Source organism: Aulonocara sp. 'chitande type north' Nkhata Bay, linkage group LG16 (genome assembly GCF_057382095.1).
Source record: "Aulonocara sp. 'chitande type north' Nkhata Bay isolate Kocher_YH1m ecotype deep benthic linkage group LG16, A_spYH_male_GT1.1, whole genome shotgun sequence".
NCBI lineage: Eukaryota > Metazoa > Chordata > Actinopteri > Cichliformes > Cichlidae > Aulonocara > Aulonocara sp. 'chitande type north' Nkhata Bay.
In genome coordinates, this window is record NC_141359.1 from 13,874,054 (window position 1) to 13,900,298 (window position 26,245).

Below are 26,245 nucleotides of genomic sequence, written 5' to 3' on the forward strand. Positions count from 1 at the left end.
ACCTGGTGCTTCTTCAAAACTCGGGCAATCGTTGGAAGGCTAATTGATGGCACATTGGCAAAGGTGTCATTGTTGTTCTCAATAGCCTGTTTGATTTCAGACAGCCGTATGTCATTCCTTGCCCTGACCATTTCCACCACAGCCAACTCCTGCTGGTCAGTCAAAACACGTGGGCGACCACCACCAGGTTGTCTCCTGTTAATTCTGAGGACAATCATATACTGTCAATATTGAAGTATTACAAATTACATTACTGTAAACTGACAATTACATGTTGTTCATCTATACAATAGAGTACTATATTTTAGAAGTGAAGTTGCTATAGCAGACATACCAGTTTTCTTGGCGAAAAGTTCTGATGATAGAGCTGACAGTTGACCTTTGTAAATTAGGCTGTACCAACCTGGCAGCCTCAGCCATGGTAAAGCCTCTGTTAACCACATGGTCAACAATGATGGCCCGGACTTCATTAGAGATGATGGTGCGTTGTCTTCTGCCTACATTTCTCTGAAGACCACCTCTCTGTTGCGGAGCACCACCACCTCTTTCTCTTTGCCTGTGCCTGTGCCCACCTCTCTGTCGAGGAGCACCACCACCTCTTCGATGAAGGTTTCCTCTCCCTACGAGTCTATCCTGCTCCATATTTGAACAGTGCAAAGTCTCAAACACAGTTCTACTTCTATGGTAACTAATTGTGATCATCAGGGGGAAACAATTAGCAATTAGTATTTCTAGATTGAAAGCTCTTGCAGCAATGTGTAACTTACAAATGACCAGACAACAATCAGTCAAGTTAAAAATCCATGGACATAATGAAGGATTCATTGATTAAACATTAAGATCAGTTGAATTAAATGATAGACAAATGTATTAAACTGAATAATAAGAGGTGCAAATCAAAAATTTGATAGTGACAACATTATGAAAGGCAGTAACTGTGAACAAAACATTTATTTAGATGAAAGACTTATTTTGTGTAGTGAAAAGGATATTTTGTCATTATGTGTATTGTACTGACACAATTGGAAATATGCTGAAAAGCACTTTGAATCACCTTGTTGTTGAATTGTGCTATACAAATAAATTTGCCTTGCCTTGCCTTGAAATGTTTGAAAAACGTGCACTTTTGATGATCTGTTGTGATATAAGTACTAAGAGTTTTGAAAATGTACCAATTGCTTGTGAAAACTGCGCCAAACCAATAAAAAAAAAAAAACTGTAATATAGAACTTATGTCGAGTGTTAAAAATGAGTGTTTCTATGTCAAATCTGGAGGTGTTACAATGGAAACATTAACTCTTGACCTCTTAACGCTGAACTCCTAGAGGGGCTATGACACCAACAGAGTAAATTCACAGACTCCGCCCCCAGCACGGCTCCAATCGAAGCTGAAGTGAAGCCGTTTCAGAACATTTTGCTCTACATATTTGAGTTGTTTGCCATGCTTGGTAAGTCATTTTTTCAAAAGATTGTTTCAATTATTATTATGAGCTTTTACTTCTGTGGCTCTTTGGAGTTGAGACAAAGCTGTGTGAAAGGCATTAGCCATGTTGCTCGGTGATAGCATAATATTCTGTTTTAGCTAGCTGAAAGGTATTGTTTGCGGGCAAATACCACAGCCTTGAAAAAAGCTTGCATGTGAATTTTCAGTCAAACTTTTGGTCTAATATACACCTAAAACAATGTCTAGAATGTGAAATGTTGGTATAATGGTGCTACTTGAAGCCTGAAAATGATCACCCATAAAAAAAAACAAAAAACGAGCAAACAGCAGTAGCAGACGTCCTGACTGGATTCTACGTTAGCATAGATCCCTCCAGAGTTTTGTGCACACGGTTTAGGTAAAAATGAAAAAGGTTGAGGTTTTACATTTAGTTCAGTATTACCTGTTGCCTGTGTCCTTGTCTTTTGGGAAAATACTTTACACAAGTAAAGTATTTAAATTAACACTCTCTGGTGTGGACCCATATAGACACTTTAATAGTGTTGAAATCAAATCCGACAGTGTTAATTTGGACATGCTGGATTTGCTGTGTGGGGTTAATTTTAGTCGGAGATAACGGATTGATTTAAATTCTGAGAAAAGAGTAAAATTTAAATGTCCTTGTCCTTTATCAGTTGCTCACAGGTTTTGTTTGTTTTTTGCTTTGTTTTTGGTTGCTTTTATTTCTTTTTGAAACATTACATAAACATTTTAAACATATACAAAACAATTAGACTTAAAAATAATCAAATTTACTGCAATAAATTTTTTGGGGAATTTAAAAAATCTGCATTGACTGCAAGCGTTAAAATCAGTCAACTGACTTTTTTTATTTAGCTTTTTAAATTTTTCACATTTTCTTTTCTTTTAATAAAGACTTAATTTCCTGTCAAATATGGTGGGTCACCCACTCTTTGTGGTTGTTTGATTTTAAAATGTGGACGGGGGATTAAAGACTAATTGAAAGCCCAGAAACACCTGCCATAAGGTGACTGTGCATTCATCACTATTGACCATTAACAGCATTGTTTATTTCACAGTAAGTATTCTACTTTTCTTTAGATTTTTCTTTTTTCCAAACTATTTTAGTGAGCAAAGCAATCTCATTCAGTGGTACCATTTGCTAACAGTTAAAAAGCTAACAGCTAATAAGCTAATGTAGCCATTTTACTAAGTTAGCTGACTGACTGAGACTGATTTTATTTGTATAGAAAGCTCCCAAAACGGGTATGTCAGCAAAAGTTTGGGCTGAAATTGAAAGCTTTCACAATGGAAAAAGACTTGTTATGAACCTCACGCTGAGATTTTGAATTCTAGCATAAGTGTAACCCAGTGTTAATTTGGTTATCTAGCGGGAGGGGCTATGAGCTCACGTGGCTTGTAGCTGTGCCAGAGAGCAAGCTGGGGTGAGCTAGCGGGGAATATCGCCTTCTGCAGTAGCCTTGAAAAGGACTATTGTTCGTTCTCCTGCCAGGTAAAAATCTGTTTCGTATGTATATTATACTATTCCATGTGTTATCATGTGTTTGCTATGATGTGATGTGTAGTAATGGTTATTAAGGTGCTAATCGCTAATCGAGGCTAAGCTAGCAAGCTCGACAATTAGCCGCCATGCTAAGCGGACGTTGGTAGCCAAGTTCGTATGTCACTATAGGGTTATAAGCTCACGTGGCTTGTAGCTGTGCCAGAGAGCAAGCTGGGGTGAGCTAGCGGGGAATATCGCCTTCTGCAGTAGCCTTGAAAAGGACTATTGTTCGTTCTCCTGCCAGACGCTTCGCTGCTGTGCTGCCTTACTGCTGTGCTGCCTCGCTGCTGTGCTGCCTTACTACTGTGCTGCCTTACTGGTGCCATTAAAGGACAAGCGGCCGCCATCCCTTCATCCATCCGGACCTTGATTATTTGGACCGAAGTACTCACACACACGCCCGCACTCAGTGCCATACACTCTCTTTATTTTGCTGGCCAGCTAATACCATTTGTTTTTTTTGTTTTGTTTTCATTCACAAAGACTATCCAAAGACATTTTGGTTATTGTCAAATAGACACTCTTTGATTACGGACTGAGGAGGTTGTGGTGTTACAACCCCAGGACTGAGAAAAAGGACTCTTTACATAATATATTCACTTGTCTCCTGGTTAGGAAAAGTGACTATTGATGGAAATATTTTTTCTTCTTCTTGTCTTTGTCTACATTGTATCCCAGAGAGGTTTTAAGTTGTTCAGGTTGAAACATTTGCACTTAAAGTCGGTTAAGTTTCCTTTGATATATCAGTGTCAAGCTGATGTTTAAGAGGGTATGTTAAGGACAGATGTGCTCCAGTCCATCAATCCTTTAAAGTGCTGGATACCGATGGTAAATTGCCATCAGACCCTAAATAAATTGTCCTCTGCTGTTATCCATATTGCTTCACTCATTCTTTGGTGAGTAGACGTATTGGTTACAACTAAGAGTAGTAGGAAAAAATTGGCGCCCGAACAGGGACTGGAGCGCATCACTAACTTTATCCTGAAGCACATGCTCAGACATCTGTGAATTCATCTACTGCTTTGCAGAGAGAGACAATGGAGTTTTGTGACAGGTATGGTTTTGATCCAGAGTACACTGTTTTGTTAAAAGGGGCTAAAGCCGGGATTAAACTACAAGAGGTGCAAAGAGCATTCGCTTTGCTGGATCACGTTGTCAAAATTCAACAAATAGATAGTCTCCCTGACACTATTTTGTGTCAGTTCATGGAGTGCATTACCCCAATGCTCTTAGATGGAGAACATTCAGCAGATGGGGAGTGTTGGGAGGTTATTCAGATAGATGAGTACTGTCCTCAGGGACCTGACAGTTTTCACCTGGCGCATGATGTGGTCCCCCTCGCTCGAGCAATTGATGCAGCTTCTCTCCTCCTGCTACCCCCCCAAAAACCCATCTCCATAGAGACTGTGTCAGCTTCCAAAAAGACAAAAAACAAACTAAAAACCAGCAACAAACAACTTAAACATAAACAATCACAAAGAAAGAACAATACAGTATCCACATCTGAACCAAAGAGTAAAACAGTGAAATGTGGATTATTAAATATTAGGTCTCTCTCCTCCAAGTCTCTGTTAGTACATGACTTAATAATTGATCAACAAATTGATTTACTCTGCCTTACAGAAACCTGGTTGCAGCAGGATGATTATGTTAGTTTAAATGAATCAACACCCCCGAGCCATTCTAACTACCAGAAATCTCGAAGCACAGGCCGAGGGGGCGGTGTGGCAGCAATTTTTCACACCAGCCTATTAATTAATGAAAGATCAAGACAGACTTTTAATTCATTTGAAAGCCTGATGCTTAACATTGTCCACCCCAGCTGTGAAACTCAGAAACCAGTCTTACTTGTTATCATCTATCGTCCACCTGGGCCTTACACAGAGTTTCTGTCTGATTTCTCAGACTTTATATCTAATTTAGTTCTGAGCTCAGATAAAATAATTATTGTGGGTGATTTTAACATCCATGTAGATGCTAAAAATGACAGCCTCAACATGGCATTTAATCTGTTATTAGACTCAATTGGTTTCTCTCAAAATGTAAAAGAACCCACCCACCACTTTAATCACACTCTAGATCTTGTTTTAACATATGGCATCGAACCTGAACATTTAACAGTGTTTCCTGAAAACCCTCTCCTGTCTGATCATTTCCTGATAACATTTACTTTTACAATAATTGATTACACAGCGGTGAAGAGTAGACTTTATCAAAGTAGATGTCTTTCTGAAAGCACTGTAACTAAGTTTAAGAATATAATCCACCCACTGTTATCATCTCCAATGCCCTGTACCAACACAGAGCAAAGCAGCTATCTGAACGCTACCCCAACAGAGGTCGATTATCTTGTTAATAATTTCACCTCCTCACTACGTACGACTCTGGATACTGTAGCTCCTGTGAAAACTAAGGCCTCAAATCAGAAGTACCTGACTCCGTGGTATAATTCTGAAACACGTACCCTAAAGCAGATGACTCGTAATCTGGAGAGGAAATGGCGTGTCACAAATCTAGAGGATCATCATTTAGCCTGGAGAAATAGTTTGCTGCTTTATAAGAAAGCCCTCCGCAAAGCCAGAACATCTTACTATTCATCACTGATTGAAGAAAATAAGAACAACCCTAGGTTTCTCTTCAGCACTGTAGCCAGGCTGACAAAAAGTCAGAGCTCTTTTGAGCCAACCATCCCTTTAACGTTAACTAGTAATGACTTCATGAACTTCTTCACAAATAAAATTTTTATCATTAGAGAAAAAATTACCAATAATCATCCCACAGATGTAATATTATCTACAGCTACTCTTAGTACCATTGATATTAAGTTAGACTCTTTTTCTCCAATTGATCTTTCTGAGTTAACTTCAATAATTACTTCCTCCAAACCATCAACGTGTCTTTTAGACCCCATTCCTACAAAACTGCTCAAAGAAGTCCTGCCATTAATTAATTCTTCGATCTTAAATATGATCAACCTATCTCTAATAATCGGCTATGTACCACAGGCCTTCAAGCTGGCTGTAGTTAAACCTTTACTCAAAAAGCCATCTCTAGACCCAGCAGTCTTAGCTAATTATAGGCCAATCTCCAACCTTCCTTTCATATCAAAAATCCTTGAAAGAGTAGTTGTCAAACAGCTAACAGATCATCTGCAGAGGAATGGTTTATTTGAAGAGTTTCAGTCAGGTTTCAGAGCTCAGCACAGCACAGAAACAGCTTTAGTGAAGGTTACAAATGATCTTCTTATGGCCTCTGACAGTGGACTCATCTCTGTGCTTGTCCTGCTAGACCTCAGTGCAGCGTTCGATACTGTTGATCATAATATCCTATTAGAGCGATTAGAACATGCTGTAGGTATTACAAGTACTGCGCTGCAGTGGTTTGTATCATATCTATCTAATAGACTCCAATTTGTTCATGTAAATGGAGAGTCCTCTTCACACACTGAGGTTAATTATGGAGTTCCACAGGGTTCAGTGCTAGGACCAATTCTGTTTACATTATACATGCTTCCCTTAGGCAGTATCATTAGAAGACATAGCATACATTTTCACTGCTATGCAGATGACACCCAGCTCTATCTGTCCATGAAGCCAGATAACACACACCAATTAGTTAAACTGCAGGAATGTCTTAAAGACATAAAGACCTGGATGGCCGCTAACTTTCTGCTTCTTAATTCAGATAAAACTGAGGTTATTGTACTCGGCCCTGAAAATCTTAGAAATATGGTATCTAATCAGATTCTTACTCTGGATGGCATTACCTTGGCCTCCAGTAACGCGGTGAGGAACCTTGGAGTCATTTTTGACCAGGACATGTCCTTCAACGCACATATTAAACAAATATGTAAGACTGCTTTCTTCCATTTGCGCAACATCTCTAAAATTAGAAATATCCTGTCTCAGAGTGACGCTGAAAAACTAGTTCATGCATTTATTACTTCCAGGCTGGACTACTGTAATTCATTATTATCAGGATGTCCAAAAAACTCACTGAAAAGCCTTCAGCTAATCCAAAATGCTGCAGCAAGAGTCCTGACAGGGACTAGAAAGAGAGAGCATATTTCTCCTGTTTTGGCTTCCCTTCATTGGCTTCCTGTTAAATCCAGAATTGAATTCAAAATCCTGCTCCTCACATACAAGGTCTTAAATAATCAGGCCCCATCTTATCTTAATGACCTTGTAGTACCATATCACCCTATTAGAGCGCTCCGCTCTCGCTCTGCAGGCCTACTTGTTGTTCCTAGAGTATTTAAAAGTAGAATGGGAGGCAGAGCCTTCAGTTTTCAGGCCCCTCTTCTGTGGAACCAGCTTCCAGTTTGGATTCGGGAGACAGACACTATCTCTACTTTTAAGATTAGGCTTAAAACTTTCCTTTTTTCTAAAGCATATAGTTAGGGCTGGACCAGGTGACCCTGAATCCTCCCTTTGTTATGCTGCAATAGATGTAGGCTGCCGGGGGATTCCCATGATGCATTGAGTTTTTCCTTTCCAGTCACCTTTCTCACTCACTATGTATTAATAGACCTCTCTGCATTGAATCATATCTGTTATTAACCTCTGTCTCTCTTCCACAGCATGTCTTTATCCTGTCTTCCTTCTCTCACCCCAACCGGTCGCAGCAGATGGCCGCCCCTCCCTGAGCCTGGTTCTGCCGGAGGTTTCTTCCTGTTAAAAGGGAGTTTTTCCTTCCCACTGTCGCCAAAGTGCTTGCTCATAGGGGGTCATATGATTGTTGGGTTTTTCTCTGTATCTATGAAGCGCCTTGAGGCGACTTTTGTTGTGATTTGGCGCTATATAAATAAAATTGAATTGAATTGAATTGAATGATGTGACTGCTAGTTTCAGAGAACAAGTAAACGAACTGGCATTAGCATATAATGTGAGCCCCATGACTTTAAATCAGGCTGCAGTGAGCCACATGTGTGGGAAAAATGATACATATAAGGGGTTAGCTACCTCAACTCCTGCCTTGGGAGTTAAAACTCAGTCCACACCAGGTCCCAGGTCAACTGCCGCCTGTGATGATGGCCATGTGCCCAAGGCTAAACAGGCACTTGATGCGGACTCCCTGCTTGTTGATCCTTTGCCAGCGGAGGTTCAGAGAGTCATTGTGGAGCACATTGTAAAACATGACTCGCCCGTGCACACTCCCTCTGGTTTTGAGCTCCGCTCATTTTCAGGAAACTCTCCAAAACCCCCTAATGAGGTAGAGTACAGGGTATGGCGACTTAGAGCTAAACAGGTACTAAATGACTCTACCCTTTCCGAAGGGCAGCAGCGCCGTGTTTTCCTCGATAGCTTGGCTAGCCCTGCTTTGAATGTGGCCCTTTCTATTGGGTCTCAAGCATCACCAAAAGACTATCTCGATGAGCTTGACAAGGCTTATGGCAATGTCACTGGAGGTGAAGAGCTGTATATCCAGTACCTAGAGACTCATCAGAATAGTGGAGAAAAGGCATCTGATTACTTGCGCCGACTCCAGACGTTGCTGCAGGAGGTAGTTGACGGTAATGGCATACCTAGAAGTGATTTTGATGTTCAGCTACTAAAGCAGTTCCTCAGAGGTTGCTGGGATGACTCTCTAATTGCCACTCTGCATCTAAAAGAAATAGTGGGATCTGCACATCATGTTATTCCCACTTTCTCAGAGCTGCTTTTTAAAATCAGAACGCATGAGAAAGAGAGTCAGTTAAAAGAAATGCGCAGGAGACGTTACATGAGCGGCACCTCAACTAAAGTGCAGGCTCGAACACTCGTAGCCACAGATGACGGCAGGCATTCTGGCACACCTCCCACAGCGCTGGATGCTTGTACCAGAGAGCAACTGGAGGAAAGAATCAGGCAGCTAGAAGCAGAGCTAATGAACAGCTCATCTGCAGCAAATTCTCAGTGTCCCAAAAGTGATAAAACTAGGCAGAAGCTATCGCACAGAACCAAAATCCACAATCCAGCTCCACCAACTCCTGCTAGGCTACCTGGTGATCATAAAAGGGTTGGGAAATTTTGCTATAATTGTGGGGAGGATTCACATATGTTGCCACAATGTTCAAACCCAACCAATGCCATATTAGTGCAAAAGAAATTGTGTGAGAGGCACAGTGCTGGGCAAAGCCAGTGTTCAATGGCTCAGCGACAGAATAGTCCACAGTCCAACTTGCCTTTAAACCAGTAGGAGCTCCTGCTGTGGAACGAGCAGGAGCTGATGGTCAGAGCAGTTCCAAGCCTTCAAGCCAGTGCATGTACGAAGCCCCAGCTCCAACGGTGCCTCCCCAGTTTCCTCAGGGTCTAATTGGGGAGCCTTGTGATGGTTTAGCATGGTTAGATCAAGTTCCGTGTCGGTGTTTAATTGACACCGGGTCCCAAGTGTCAATAATATCAGAGTCATTCTATTCTCGCTATCTTTCTCATAGAGAACTGTTCTCTATAGAAGAGGTACTGGACATCGAAGGTGCGGCTGGACAAAAGGTACCATATGTGGGGTACATTGAGGCTAAAGTTCAGTTCCCTGAAAGTGCTTGTGGCACAGACAAGTGTTTCAACATCTTAGCATTAGAGCTGGGCGATATGAGATTTTTTCATATCACGATATGTTTTTTTTCATTTCAGGCGATAACGATATCTATCACGATATAAGCCAAATAACTATATTTGTAAGATTTAAATGTGCCGTTGCTCACAAGTAAAATGTGAAATAATCAGCAGCTTGTTTTTATTTAAATATTTATTTCCCATAATAAGTTCAACAGGGTAGATGTACTTAAGGAACATGAGACTTTTTCAGATAAATAAAGGCAAATATTACAAACTACACAAAAGGCAGCCGCTAAAGCGTTTAAGTTTCAAAATAGAACAAACGAAACAGACTACTAAATTGTCAATTCCACTTAGAAACAAAATATTAATTCTAAAAATAAATCTTAGTTTGTTTTACAGAAGAACAGACAAAACTGACTAACTTTTGTCAATATCAAATAAACTGAGAACTAAAAGGAAATTCTCAATCTCTCCTTGTTGTATAGCTGAGCTTTTCAAACAGTTTTAACAGTTACTTTAGTCTGACAAAAGCCGAATGACGAATTAGCGCTTCCAGTCAGAGACTGAGGCTACGTCCACACGTACACGGGTATTTTTGAAAACGGAGGTTTTCCGTTTTCGTTTTAAAAAATAATCTCGTCCACACATAAAGGCAGAAATGAAGGAAAACGCTGCTATGAACATGCCAAAGCAGCAGGTGGCGCTAGATTCCTAACCGTGCCGAAATGTTGGCCAATCAGAAGTCTAGAAGCCTCGGTGGGAAAAAGTAAACAAAGCTGGGGCATAGAAGCAGAACCGAGTCGTATGTGTGGACGGACAGTAACTGTGTGTATATGTAAGCATTTAAACACTGCAGAGAGTAGAATTAACAGTAACAGTCTTGTAGAAATTCATTTCACCGAAACAATAACGTGGCGCACAGTGTGACGCATGCACCAGTTTATTGTATTTCCAGACTTGCTTTCGGCACAATTTACAGTGCACGCTACTCTGTTTTTTGTCAGACTTGAAATAGCCGAAATACCTTCACACTACGGAACTTCTATGGCTCTTCCGTTCGACAATCTCTCCGGCGTTGGAACCATCATCTGTTTTCTCTTCGGTCACGCTCGGTTGATTTTTCTAGTCGGCACACTCATTTCCTCCATTACGCGCTGGCTCCATTACCCGCTGGCTGCTTCCCAAACAAACACACGTGCGGCTTGGCACTTGTGCTGTACGTAACAAGTCACGCGACGTGACGCTGCGGCTGTGATTGGTTTGGCTCTGCGCTACTTAATTTGTGTCACGAGCTGAAAGCAGGGACTCAAGCGCAGAGCAGGTTGATGTCTCAGAACACGATTTATTTACACACCCGTGCAATAATATATACAGTGACGGGAAATTCAGGGTTCCAGGGGATTAGGGGAAGGCTCTCTCTCTCTCACGCTCGCTCACGTCCTCACACACGTTCGTACCGCGGGGAGGTCACAGGTCCGGGAAGATAAGCTAGAACAGGGAAAGGGAGACATCAATCACAAATCACGAAGGCATAAAGGTGTAAGACCACGGGAGCTGGAAAGGTAGACTAACGTCAGTAGCGCAATCATCCCGCGATGAGAGGATCTGTGACCCAGCCTCAAATAGAAGACGGAAAATCAGCTGATCGCCAACAGCTGTGAGAGCCAAGGGCGGGAGCCAGCTGTGAGCTCCGCCCAGGCAGAGAGATAGGGGGAGAAAGAGAGAAAAAACACAAGTGTAGCCTTGTGAGGCCGGCTGGGCAGGCACGGGGACCATGACAATTTGGATTGGCTGACCTTTTTTTTTTTTTTTTTTTAAGAGGACAAGAGCGGCGAGGTCTATCGCGATAGCTTAATTTCTCTATCGAGTAAAAGTTATATCGCGATACATATCGTTATCGTTCTATCGCCCAGCTCTACTTAGCATTAGTTAGTCCAGATCAATCGTACAATGATAAGTTTTCTCTTCTTGTGGGCACAAATGTGTTAGGTCCCATGCTAAAAGACTGTCAAAAAAAGGGTGGAGCAAAGTTTCTGCAGACTCTACCCATTGACACTAACTGGGTCATGGCATATACCAAATGTTTCAAGCAGGCTGACCCCCAAGCAGACGAGGTCAAAGCCCTCCGTGTTGCACTCTCCAGCAAGGTACCGGTGCATTTGAAACCAGGTGAGGTGTATACTTTGAAAGCCATCTGCCACACTAAACCTGGGAGCGATAAATTTCAGGCTCTTGTGTGTAGCTCGGAGGACACACCTACACCAGGGGGGTTTATCATCTATGACCAGATAGTTGATGTAAAACCTATGTCTCACTGTAAGTTTAAAGTTGCGGTCAAAAATGCCTCTCGGCGGGGCATCACACTGTATCCTGGAACAGCTATTGCTGAGTGCTCCCCCATTGATTGGGCGGTTCCTGTTGCACTCCCTGATCTGAACCCCCAGCCCGAAGATGCTCCTCTGCAGGCACAGTCCCTGCTAGCTTCTCATAGCGAGGACAGTAACCAATCTGCCGTGCTTCTTGGCCTTGATTTTGGGGACAGCCCGATATCACCACAATTCAAAGAGCACATACAGGCTAGAATTGTCAAAGAAGCATCAGATGCTTTCTCGAAACATGATCTTGACGTTGGTAGTGTGACGGGGGTCAGTCACCGCATTGAGTTAGAACCTCATGTCCCATTCAAAGAGCGGACAAGACGTGTTTCGCCCGCTGATTTCAATGATTTGAAAAGACACCTCCAAGACCTTTTGGCAACAGGCATTATAGAGGAGTCACATAGCCCCTATGCCTCTCCAGTAGTGCTTGTAAGGAAAAAGAATGGGGAACTGCGAATGGTTGTAGATTACCGGAGACTAAACAACCTCACCAAAAAGGACGCATACCCATTGCCTCGTATAGAGGAGACGTTCACTCTGCTCTCTGGTTCAAAATGGTTCACTGTTTTAGATCTCAAGAGCGGGTACTATCAACTTGAAGTTGAGCCATGTGATCGACCCAAGACAGCATTTACAACGCCGTTTGGAACATGGCAATTTCGGAGGATGCCTCAAGGCTTGACTAACTCCCCTGCCACGTTTCAACGGACAATGGAGAAAGTGATGGAGGGAATTAACCTCCAGGAGGTTGTTGCATTTCTAGATGACCTCATAATCTTCTCCAACTCACTGGAAGAGCATGAAGAGCGGGTGATGAAGGTCCTTAAGCGCATTGCTGAGTTTGGTCTGAAGTTATCCCCTTCTAAATGCAAGTTCTTCCAAACCTCCGTGAAATATCTGGGGCATGTAATATCTGCCCAGGGGATCCAGCCTGACCCAGACAAAATTACTGCTGTGAAAGACTGGCCATGCCCACAAACTGCCAAAGAGCTTCGGTCATTCCTAGGTTTCACGGGGTATTACAGGCGGTTTGTGAGGGATTATTCTTGCATTGTCAGGCCTCTCAATGACTTGTTAAAGGGAGAACTAGCCCCCAGGCATAAAGGCCAAAAACATTGGCCACGAACAAAGTCACCCTCACTTGGGGCAAAATGGACCCCTGTCTGCCAGGCTGCTTTTGACCTTATCGTTGAAAAACTGATTTCAGCACCTGTTCTGGCTTTCGCCAACTGGCAGCTCCCGTACGTAGTACACACAGATGCCAGTATGTCAGGCCTGGGAGCAGCGTTGTATCAGGTTCAAGACGGCCAGACTCGAGTAGTAGCTTATGCTAGTCGTGGCCTCTCCAAAAGCGAAAAGAATTACCCTGTACATAAATTAGAATTTCTCGCCCTCAAGTGGGCAGTAAGTGAGAAGTTCCATGATTATTTGTATGGGGCTAATTTCAAGGTGCTGACTGATAACAACCCTTTGACGTATGTGTTGACCAGTGCGAAGCTTGATGCTGCAAGTCACAGATGGCTTGCTTCTCTGTTGATTTACAACTTTGACATACACTACAAATCTGGCCAACATAACACTGATGCTGACGGGCTCTCTAGGAGGCCTCATGGACCCTCAGAGGAGGACGAGGAGTCCCTGGAGACAGACAGAAGAATCTCCAGCATGCTGGACTGTGCTAGTTTGTCCCCTGAGGAGTTTAAAGTTCTCGATGGGGAGGCAATGAGTACTGTGTGTAAGCGTCATAGTGTCAATGTCAACACGATCTTAGGTGAAGGCACACAGACAGTCGACACTGTAATCCCTGCCGTGGAAACACTCTTGTGCAATGACAGTGCGGTTCCTGATGACCTTGAGGATCCGGTCCCCCTACCTGGCCAGTCAGCCCTACCAGGAATGTCTATGGTGGACTGGTATCAGTTACAGAGAAATGACAGCTCTTTAGCCCGCATCATAGGCATTTTAGAGACTGGGGATGAGACTTTTGACAGAAAGTCTGAGGAACCTGAGGTGGTTCTGTTTTTACGGGAGAAATCAAAGTTACTTCTAGTTGATGGGGTGCTATACCGTAGAGTTTTTGATCAAAAGGGGAAGGCCTTCCATCAACTTGTCATCCCTAATAGCCATCGAGAGAGAGCTTTCCAAGGTGTTCATGACGAGACAGGTCACATGGGTATTGAGAGAACCTTAGAACTGGCTAGAGCGAGGTTTTACTGGCCAAAAATGGCTAGCTACATTGAGAACAAGTGTAAAACATGTGAGAGGTGTGTGAAACGAAAGGCACGAGTGCAGAAAGCCTCTAAACTTGTCAACATCAAAGTCAGTGGTCCCCTCGAGTTAGTGTGCATAGATTTTCTGACAATAGAACCCGATTCGAGAGACACCAGGAACATCCTAGTACTAACTGATCATTTTACAAAATATGCACAGGCATATCCCACGAGAGATCAGACAGCGAAAACGGTGTCCACAGTGTTATGGGAGAACTTCATCAGTCACTACGGGTTTCCTCGCAGAATCCATAGTGATCAAGGTGCTTGTTTTGAATCTGAAATAGTGGCAGAGCTTTGTAAACTAGCAGGGATTACAAAGTCCCGTACGACACCCTACCATCCACGTGGAAATCCAGTGGAAAGATTCAACAGGACTCTGTTGGACCTCCTCGGAACTCTGGAGGACAAGAAAAAAGAGGAGTGGAGGAAGTATGTTCGCCCCCTTGTACATGCTTATAACTGTACAAAACATGACGCAACTGGAGAAGCGCCCTTCCTTCTGAATTTTGGTAGAGAGCCACGCCTTCCGATTGATCTCTGTTTTGGACATAGTCCACGTGGCCACAGCACCAGAACACATATTCAGTATGTACGAGAACTAAAGAGTAGGCTGAAGTATGCATACGACCTAGCCTCAAGAAATGCTGAGAAGAGACAATTGTTGAACAAAAGACGCTGGGATGCTAAGGTTACTGCCCTTCCATTGGAAGTGGGTGACAGAGTCCTGGTAAGGAATCTGAGCCTAAGAAAGAAACACAAAATCTCTGATAAGTGGGAGCCTATTGTGCACATCGTTGTTAAGCAGACGGATGAGTCTATCCCGGTTTATGTGATTAGGCCAGAGGATGCAGAGGGCAGAGAGCGAGTTCTGCATCGTGACATGCTTCTTCCCTGTGGGTTCCTACCGGTTAACCTGCAATGTGACAGTCAGGATGTGCTAACCAGTTCGGTTCAACCTCTCATGAGAGTGGATGCAGGGAGCAACACAGAAGAAACTCGGCTGGAGGAGGAGTTTGGGCAAGACGAGGAAATAAACTTTACATCCAGCCAATTTCCTGACAATGACTTGTTGGCGGATCAAAGGGATGTTCTGGGAGAACAGGAGGCGTCCCAGCCACAGTATCCTCTGAATCCTGGGGCACCTGAATTCATTGTAGATCTGACAGGATCGGAGACAGCAAACGATGAGGAGGTGCTCAGCCCAGCCCCAACATGTGGTAGGCCACAAAGGAGGAGAGTGCCACCGGCTTATCTCAGTGACTATCAGGTCGGCTACAAAGTCGATTGTAAGCATCACAGTTCCAATGTGCCGATGACACTTGCATTGCTCAATAACTTTTTCCTGTCATTACAACAACAGATTGCTGGGTTAGTGCAATCTCTGTCGGGTGATAGTGACGGGGACGTCACACTTTAAGCAGGGGTGGATGTAACCCAGTGTTAATTTGGTTATCTAGCGGGAGGGGCTATGAGCTCACGTGGCTTGTAGCTGTGCCAGAGAGCAAGCTGGGGTGAGCTAGCGGGGAATATCGCCTTCTGCAGTAGCCTTGAAAAGGACTATTGTTCGTTCTCCTGCCAGGTAAAAATCTGTTTCGTATGTATATTATACTATTCCATGTGTTATCATGTGTTAGCTATGATGTGATGTGTAGTAATGGTTATTAAGGTGCTAATCGCTAATCGAGGCTAAGCTAGCAAGCTCGACAATTAGCCGCCATGCTAAGCGGACGTTGGTAGCCAAGTTCGTATGTCACTATAGGGTTATAAGCTCACGTGGCTTGTAGCTGTGCCAGAGAGCAAGCTGGGGTGAGCTAGCGGGGAATATCGCCTTCTGCAGTAGCCTTGAAAAGGACTATTGTTCGTTCTCCTGCCAGACGCTTCGCTGCTGTGCTGCCTTACTGCTGTGCTGCCTCGCTGCTGTGCTGCCTTACTACTGTGCTGCCTTACTGGTGCCATTAAAGGACAAGCGGCCGCCATCCCTTCATCCATCCGGACCTTGATTATTTGGACCGAAGTACTCACACACACGCCCGCACTCAGTGCCATACACTCTCTTTATTTTGCTGGCCAGCTAATACCATTTGTTTTTTTTGTTTTGTTTTCATTCACAAAGACTATCCAAAGACATTTTGGTTATTGTCAAATAGACACTCTTTGATTACGGACTGAGGAGGTTGTGGTGTTACAACCCCAGGACTGAGAAAAAGGACTCTTTACATAATATATTCACTTGTCTCCTGGTTAGGAAAAGTGACTATTGATGGAAATATTTTTTCTTCTTCTTGTCTTTGTCTACATTGTATCCCAGAGAGGTTTTAAGTTGTTCAGGTTGAAACATTTGCACTTAAAGTCGGTTAAGTTTCCTTTGATATATCAGTGTCAAGCTGATGTTTAAGAGGGTATGTTAAGGACTAGAGATGGACCGATCCGATATTACGTATCGGTATCGGTCCGATACTGACCTAAATTACTGGATCGGATATCGGAGAAAAATAAAAAATGTAATCCGATCCATTAAATATCACGAAAGCACCTCACAAAACTTGCAACACACCGTAACTCACCTCAGAACGTTAGCAGTCGGAGCAGTATGCATCACCTGATAGAGCGGCTGTGGCATGCGGGACCTGTCGGTGGTCTGGATAGCATTTGGAGCTTCGCTAGCAACCCGGCATTTCATCTCCGACAAAGTTATCCCCGAGAGAAGTAAAGCACGTGTGTAAGTCCATCTCTGAATGTTTGTAAAGCATTCCCACGTTAAGCTTAACGAGCGACTGCCTCTCGCTCTCCGGCTGCTACTTCAATCGTGAAACTGCTTAAATGATCAGCTGATCGGCTTTTCTGTCGCGAGTCCGTCTCTCTTGTTTGTTTTTGGCCCACTTTGCACCAGAAAGAGGAAACCAGCGGCTGAACAACAGCAGCACGTTTAAGCTTGATCAGCTGTTGTTAGAATGTATTTAATATTACTTTCTACACCAGGATCTTTTTCTACGTAGCTGACGGCTGGTAACTGTGCAGGGGCGGATCTAGCAAAGTTTAGCCAGGGGGGCCGATAGGGCATTAACTGGGAAAAGGGGGCACAAAGACATACTTTTCTTTCTTATTCTCATTTAAAATTTCGAGCTTTTAATAAATAATTATCTGACACCCAAAGTTTTAATTTGATGTAAAATGAATAGAAGTCAATTACTGTATATAGTGACTATTAAGTCTAATATATATACCCTAGTAAGCTATAGTACTTTTTACTTTGGGAAGGTACCATCTGTGCAGTCTGCAATTTTGTTGAAGAAAGATGTTGAATCTATTTAATATTTCTTGAAAAAGAATTGATTTCTGTGCATTTTTTTTTCACACTGCATCAAATTAAGGTTGATTACGTCGATTAAGCATCATGAGGTGGAGCGTGAGGGGTGGTTCCCTATTTTTTATTTATTTATTTTTGTTGTTGCTGGGAGTTGGAACCCTATTAGTTAGGTTGCTTAATATTTACGCTAAGTACTCTTTAAAATACCAGAATAGGGAGGATGGTGTAGGTCTAAGTTTATTAGATTGATCAGTATTGCTGAACTATGAAACATTTTTTTTGTATACAGGTATAACAGAATAGCTTTAGTGTAGTTGTTGTTTTAAACTTGAGTATGAACTTGCAGACTTGCAAAATGCAGCAAGATATTTTAAAAAACAGTTTTGTTGATTAAAAAACACTATATCGGATTCATATCGGTATCGGCAGATATCCAAATTTATGATATCGGTATCGGTATCGGACATAAAAAAGTGGTATCGTGCCATCTCTATTAAGGACAGATGTGCTCCAGTCCATCAATCCTTTAAAGTGCTGGATACCGATGGTAAATTGCCATCAGACCCTAAATAAATTGTCCTCTGCTGTTATCCATATTGCTTCACTCATTCTTTGGTGAGTAGACGTATTGGTTACATAAGCACACTTGGTTTTACTTTTTGGTTTCCTCTTTCTTTTCTCCTGCCTTACAACTCAATCCTCAACATCTTTCGTCCACCATATCCACTATCCCTCCTGTGCACATATCCAAACCATCTCATCATCATCTATTTGTCACTTTGGTTCAGTGACCTCATAAATTATTGATGTCTAGATTACAAATCAGATGTTTTTACCTACCCATATGTAGTTGTTTTCAAAACAACTACAAAAATACTCCTACACCCTAAAAGTTGCTGGAGGATACTTGGAGACATATATGAGAATTTGTAGAATCTTCTGGGTCACCGCTAATATAAGCGATTTTTCTGATAAAGATGATTATGATGATGAATGTAGGTGTAGAATTAGTAGATTCGTTTGTAATCACTCTCTCTTATTCATTCAGGAGGAGCCTGTTAAGCCAGATCTGAGATGATGCAGCAACCCTGGTTTTAGTAATCCATGATAATCCATGAAAGTTTTTTCATTACCAGCCTGTAAAAACTCATTCAAACTGACTTTGTGGAGGTCTCCCAGAAATGCTGATGAAATTCTTGGTAATGTTTGGAGTGATCTGTGCACTACATCTGCTATCACGATTATTACCAAGGGACTAAATAACACTGAGTAAAGTAGTCTGGAAGCTGGTAAATTGTTCCCCAACTTAGAGACTCGAGAGTGTGAATCACTGTATCAGTGCACAGTGTCTTGTTTTGCTTTTTGTTGTTGTTTCATTTCATGTTTTTGTTGCAATAACTGGACTACAAGAAAGTTCTTATAGTCATTGTTTTGAAAATGAATGTTAACCAAGCACGTATTGAAACATAACAGAACCATAACGGTGGTATATGTAGACTTTAGAATTTTAGAGTTTCAAGAGTTTATTAATCTGCTATTGAGATATAGTCATGTCTGTTAACAGTGCAATGTGTTATTGGTGGAAGTCAACAAAATACTGTTGAACTGAAGAAGTGTACTTAAGATTGAAATTTAGCAGTCCTAAAAGCCACTGAGGCAGTCAGTTGCTTTAATTTTTCTACATTTTGTGTGAATGTTTTTGAGTTTTCAGTGCCCAGATCTTTACAAACAGTTGTGAAAAATGAATATTGAGTTTTGCTAAACTGAAAAAAAAGTGACTCTGTTGTAGTCATTCTTTTTAAGCTATGTCAACTTATTCCCATGGGAGACAGGGATGAAAACTTGAAGTTCCGGTTATTAAATATTTTTGAATTTAATTATTAAATGTATTACTTTTATTTTAGTCAAAAGGTACATTTTGAATGTAATCAAAATATTGGAGTTCTGATAACCTTTTAAGTTCATGAACTTAACAAACTTAAGGCAATTGGTTGCCTTTAAGTTCTGCTAACGTCTTCAGGTTTACAGCGTACACAGTCTTGTTGGCTGCCTCTTGGGTTGTGCTTATTATGAGTTTGTCCTTAAGACATGAAACAGTTGCTGATATGATCTGCTGTGTCGGTTTCGTTTGGCTGTAATAGTTACATTTTGTAGTGCTAGCATGCCACAAGCATAGATATGAAACTTACTCAAAAGAGTCAGAGGACTGTCGTCAGTCACTGTGTCAGTTTTACAGCAAGTTTACCATTGGAATCCAATGGACCAAAAGAAATGCAAAATGAGAATTACAAAGCCGCTCAAAACAACCCTAAAGACACACACACAAAACCAAAACACAAAATAGAAAAAAAAAGCTTAAATGACCATAACCAGATGCAAAATCACAAGACATACATGCTCGAATGCAACATAACCACAAAGAACTTCCAATAAACTACAGATAAATGCAAAAGTAGATGAGTAGAGGCTATTGGGGTATTTTGCACAAATGTCGGTGACAGTTTTGAAATGTGTCCAAGCAATGATTGTTTGTGCATCTGTTCTGTTAGAAAGAACTTTTGGTTAGTTTGCATTGACCGGGAAAAATAATGTGACATAGATTATTTCAAATTAAAATAAATATAAGTTTAAATTTGACTGTAAAAGAATGTTCATAGTTTCTCAAATGCTCCCCCAGCCCCTAAGAGTTTCTAAATGTGCCCCAGACTACTTATTTTCCTTCTCCTAACTTGCCTTATGGGTATCATTGAAGTTTTACCTAATGCAATGTTTTCTTTTCAGTTTTTATTGTAGGCCCACAAATTCCCATTGCTCTGACTAAAACCCTGCACTACTCATGATTCTAATGGCTGGTTATCCCACAGATTTGAGCATTGCATTTCAGAATACACCCAGAGGAAGAGGGAATGTCAGTACAGTTAAAAACAGGAAAGACTGTGGTTAAACTTACACTAATACACACAGACAATGAAGGCATGGCCAGACGTACACAGATATATGCACCCATGCAACTACACTTAATAACTCACACACACATGCATACACAAAGGGACTCCCCATCCCAGTCATGGTGCTGCAATTCTCAAGAATAATCCCAGATAAAATGTCTCAGATGGTTCAGTTAGCTTCCATTAAGATGTCGTGACACCTGGGCAGTCATAAATAACACTGACAAACACTCTAATCCTCATAAGGATTAGTGCAACTTAGATCCCTTGATTAAATCAACGCAGAGAATCAGTGATATAAAGATGCTATCAAAATGGGCTACTCTTTTGATACTATTCTGTAGAAGATGTGTTTGATTGTGTCCTTTCTGTCAGTCAGTCAATCAGTCGCTGAGTCGGATGTGTAATGTAGTAACGACAGGGATGAGTCAGACAAACACATTGTCAACAAAACCTAAATCTGCGGAGGCTCTCAGACTTCCCAAACCACCAGCAACAACAAGCAACACACCCAGAATCAAGACAAGTTGGAATGTCATTCATATGGTCCTCATTTGATCCCTCTCCCATCCTCTCATATTTTTTTCCATCCCACGTCTATGATGAATTCGCTGTTTGGTTGTTTGGTTGGATGACTTGTTGACCCACTGATTTGTTCAGTGGATGATTTTTGTGACACTGAAGTAAAAATCTTGACCTTTATGAACAGAGTCTCTGGTAAAGGGAACGCGTGGTGGAGTCCAGCTCAATGGAGTATTGTGCCAATGCTCTTGCACAGGTTGTACAGGGACCAAATTGCTTGACAACCTGTAACCACGAAGTCCACTCTCATAAGACGACATGAAGGACACTGTCATATTCCTTCTCCAATTGGTTGGTTTACATTAGCCTTCCTAATCCTCAAAGGTCTGCTCATCAGTGAACCCTAATTCCTAACTTTCAGATGACATCTTTTTTTTTCATTAGATTGTTTTCCAAAGCCTTGGCAGTTAGGGAACAAAGAAAATAAGAATTCTGACTGACCCACATCAAAACGTATTCACATATATTAACATTTAGTCTGTTAAAAAACGTAATATAGAAAAATGTGTGTTCCATCCATCCATTTTCTTCTGCTTATCCGGGGCCGGGTCACGGAGGCAGCAGCCCAAGCAGAGAAGCCCAGACCTCCCTCTCCCAGCCACCTTCTCCAGCTTATCGGGGGAAACCAAGGTGTTCCCAGGCCAGCCGAGAGATATAATCTCTTCAGCGTGTCCTGGGTCTGCCCCGGGGCCTCCTCCCAGTGGGACATGCCCGAAAAACCTCACCCAGGAGGCGCCCAGGAGATGTTGTAAGATGCTTGTCAGATGCCCGAACCACCTCAACTGGCTCCTTTCGATGTGGAGGGGCAGCGGCTCTACTCTGAGCTCCTCCCAAAAATGTATGTTTTTACCATATATTAAAAAAAACTATTAAAAAAACCGGACCACCATACAGTTTACAAATGGAGGAAGTAATTATTTGATCCACTGCTGGAACTTTGCTCAGCTACTCCCATTGTATAAAAGATCCTCATGGGGTGAGAATGATCATGAGAAAGGTGGTGCATCAGCCAAAAACTACACAGGAAAAACCTGTTAATGATCTGAAGCAGCTGAGACCACAGTCACCAAGAACATCATTGGTAACACACACACACTGCAAGGTCCCCCTGCTCAAGAAGGCACATGTACTGACACGTCTTGAGTTTGCCAGTGAATAGGAAAGTGGTGATATCTTGTTTTTGGTGATTATAACTGAAAATGGCCTTTCGATTAGATGTTAACATTCAGACAGGGCGTCCTTTGGGTTGGGTTGTACGACTAGTTGGCTGATTGTTTGGTTATCCGGTGGGTTGTGGTGAAACAGACATGGCTATCCCCCAGCTTGCTGTTTATGTAAATTCTAAATATTGTTATCTCTTAATCCTTTCATTGTGTAACAAATTATAAAAACAATACAATTACCGGTCATAATTTGGGTTTCAGTACAGTAGCTACATGTTTCAGGTTCGCTTTAGGATTGTGTTTAAACAAATGAACAATTGCTTTGGGTCAAACTGTGAAGAGTAGGTTATTTTTCAATCTCAGTCTACATTAAGGAGCAAAACAAGTTAGTCTAGTTGGAAAATGGTGGATTAAATTGTGACCACAGGCCACAGGCAATTTACCATGATGTTTCACTTTACATAACTCATATGACAAAACTTCCCCTTCATACTCAAATGGAAATCAGTATCATGGTTGGCAATCTTTCCTACGCTTTGACAAACTAGGCCAATGTCAGCTGCAATGCATTGCATCAGATTTGATCTTTATCTTTATCTCAGCACTAGAACACATGTATTCTGATTAGTGCAGCAGTTTTCTATATGGCTGGCCTTGATACGACCACACAGAACATCCTAACCGCTACAGTGTAGCACTACCAGGAAGGCAGTCAGCCTCGGCCACATTCTGTATCTGTCAGATCCACATGGCTTTATATCGAGAATCTCATGTCATTAAAACGTCTCCAGCTGGTTTCCCCCCTTCACAGTGTTGTGAATTCGCAGCCTGTCAGCGAATATTTTTGGACTGCCTGCTGTTCAGGCACATTGGGAGATGAATTCTCTTATTACAGTGTGGACAACGAGAAGGGACAGTCAGCCAAAGATCTGTCTGTGGTGTGGTAGGCCATCGTTACAAATGCAGTGTGACTGTGAAGCAATGCATAGTAACAGCCTTGCGAGTATGTTGAGAAATGCTACCTTAAATAAAATGAGAACTATGAGGTAAATGCCTGCAGTCTGCAAGCTGGACTGAAGTTTCAGTGTGAGTTGACTCTGAATTATAATTCCTTGAATGCACAAAGAGCATGGAACAGGTTAATCGGGTTTATAAAAGAAAGCTGCGGGTGAGAATGGACTTGGAACAAACTCAGGAACGGTAAGAATCAGGAAACAGTATGAGAAAAAAGCTGCAGCAGTCTTAAACAAACTTGAACTAAAGCCAAGGTTTTGAGTATTTTTCTACTAATGTGATATTTGATTGGCACAGTGTACAGTTAAATGAAAAAAGGATTTTTGAACTTCATTTTTTTAAACGTACTTTTCAAAGAGTTTTTTACATGTCCACTTAGGTGGAAAACTGATGTGTATGGAGTGACACATGATGAGTGTCCAACACTGGCACAAATACAAGAGCTTTTGAATAGCTGTCCACTGTAGTGACTATACGTGAAAGGGTTAAAAACAATCTAAACATGTCACCAATAAATCATAATACAGTAATCAGATCATTTGTGACTGAAGGATCTTTTTGTGTTGACCCCAAACATCGCTCCAAACCTAACAGGTGTTAGTGTTGTCCCCTGATTGCCAAGAGTTTAGAGAACAATTTAAAAAAAGGAAAAAAAGAAGGAAACACATGGTCACTGAACACCCGAAGACCCTGACTTCATAGGAATTTATAATCAGACTAAAATCCTCATTTCTGATAACCCTACCTCCCTTTGAGAAAGGCAAAACTGACTTTTTTTTTTTGTCAGGAACAAGCAAGATGTCATAACAGTCCTTGTAACTAAACACTCAAAATCCTACAGCTGAATCAGCACCAATATCAAACTACAAGCTACAGGATTTATTTCAGGGTATTACACTGATTTTAACTTAACACCATCACTGCCAGTGACAACATATTCAAGCAATCATTGTTATCACATGTTGCGATAGCATTAAAGATCTAACTCTGAGGTCTTGAATTATTAGTCATTTATGAGTCACTGGTAATTTCAAAACAATACTCTGGCAGGCAAAGTGTTATTAATTTAGCTATTGAGTGTTGTATGTATTGTACTCTTGTGTAAATATGAATCCTGAAAAGCCATAAAGTAATTATTTTTTGTGCCTCATCACATCAGTTGGAAGCCCAATTTTAAAGGGCAGCTGTGCTGCTGAGACAGGCAGGAACCTCATACCGTGCTCAGCTCTGCTGTGTTGTTACTTTAGGTCATGTTCCTGGAAACCCACTCAGGCATTTTGTAAACTGAAACCACTGGATTGTATACAGATGATATCCATTTACTTCTGTGGTGAGTTACCTCTGTGTATCTTTTCATTACACTGCTACGTCCTCTTTTCAGCACATTCATAGGCTGCTACCATTTATAATACAGTGCATATCTTTTAATTAACATGAAAAATTAATTAAAGTTGGAACAAAAATTTGAATGAGGAACTAATGGGAAGGGGTATTGTTTAGTGATCACCAAACGACAAAGGCTTAGCATGACAACAGTTAGTTCAGTCTAAATGTATGTGGCACCAAAGCTGTCCTGCACATGACACATAGATTTGACTTTAAATCACAAGCTCTCTAGCTGTGCACAACCTGTTTTCTTTTACTCATATACACACAAAACCAGAGCAGTGCATAGTTTCCTGCACACACAGTAAAAGGGGTTAACTTCTGGGCTGTTTATGCACATTGTAAGTTTGTGACCTCTTTCAAACCTCTGTTTACATTTTTTCTGTTATAAAACCCACATTTTACAATAATTCTAAAACAGTATGGGTAAATGCTTATGTAGAGATTTGAAATACAGCAACAAATTTTAAATTATTTTATGTCATGCATCCATATTCAGTAAGTGAACTTTTCTCTTTGACTTGCATAATTTTTAATAAACGTCAACCATAAGTTACTTTAAACCTTTTCTGCACAACGTTTAGCTTAAAGATAAGTTAAACTACGACTCATCTGTGTTGGCAAAGTTAAATTAAAGGCATTGTTATTGAATTTGCCATGTTTCTGCTGTTAGCTTTTGCTTTTTAGCTGTTCTACTTGAGCCCGCAAATCTCTCTCACGTGTGTCCTCTTGGAGAATTATTTTTAAAAGGGGTTTTACCACTGTGTCTAAAAGCTAATTTTATAGGTTGTCTGGGGAAATATTGCTCTGAAAACTAAACATGCACTCAATTCCACAAGCCCCCTACATACTCCGGGTTGCTTTGAGTTTGATCTCTGATTAGAAAGGATGATAACACTTTCTGGTCTATGGGTAGGTAGAGATGGGTACATACTGGAGATATCTATGGGATTGATCACAACTGATAATAACCCCTAGATCGAATGATAACAACGTGTCTGTGTGGTAGGTTACGATAAGAATTGGTTTTGGGGGATACGTAATGTTTGTGCAAGAGTGGCATAGTGGAAATGATTTGGAAAAAATGAATGTGAGTGGCTCAGAGCAGCTGAGAAGAAATCTTTTGAAGACAGTAAGTCCGAAACTAAACATTATTTGCAAGCATAACTAATATAAACCTTGCTAATAATAAGCAAAATGGTCAGATTACTCCCCTGGGCTGGTGAGCACAAACTATATAGGTATAAAAGATGGCTGTTGCTCCCAAGGTCTGCTGAACCTTGGGATACTTTAATGCTGAAAAAAATACTCCGTGTATACTCTGTAAACACTTTCCTGATAAGTTATTGGGTTCGTTTGTTTTGGATCATACTGAAATGACCATTATGTCCAATTTATAAAGTCTGTTCATTCTAAGTTTCAGAAAGAGGATTATCAGGATAGGCTCATCAGTTAATGATGACAGTTAATGATCTGTAGAGTTTGGGATTGTTCCAGTATCTGATTTAAAGAGGAATCAAAGAAAATCGCAAAAGCTGGAATTCTTACTCCGCATAATTTTTCAACCAAATGTCTGCAGGTTACATAGTTCATCAAGAACAGCTTCCCTCTTTCTATTATTTTTAATTTCTAAATCTTGAAAACTTT

The 26,245-nt window shown here is 41.4% G+C and overlaps 1 protein-coding gene across 1 annotated transcript; it reads left to right on the forward strand.

The window, feature by feature from the left end:
* The first annotated feature begins 7,901 nt into the window (after positions 1-7,901).
* Positions 7,902-9,185, forward strand: LOC147311157 (paraneoplastic antigen Ma3 homolog). Its single transcript, XM_086265630.1, has one exon. It carries the CDS (start codon positions 7,902-7,904, stop codon positions 9,183-9,185), a length of 1,284 nt encoding a protein of 427 aa, XP_086121756.1.
* The last annotated feature ends 17,060 nt before the right edge of the window (positions 9,186-26,245 follow it).

What these genes read in the sequence shown, in the direction of transcription:
- LOC147311157 (XM_086265630.1), top strand. Translation starts at nt 7,902, where the DNA reads ATGACTTTAAATCAGGCTGCAGTGAGCCACATGTGTGGGAAAAATGAT.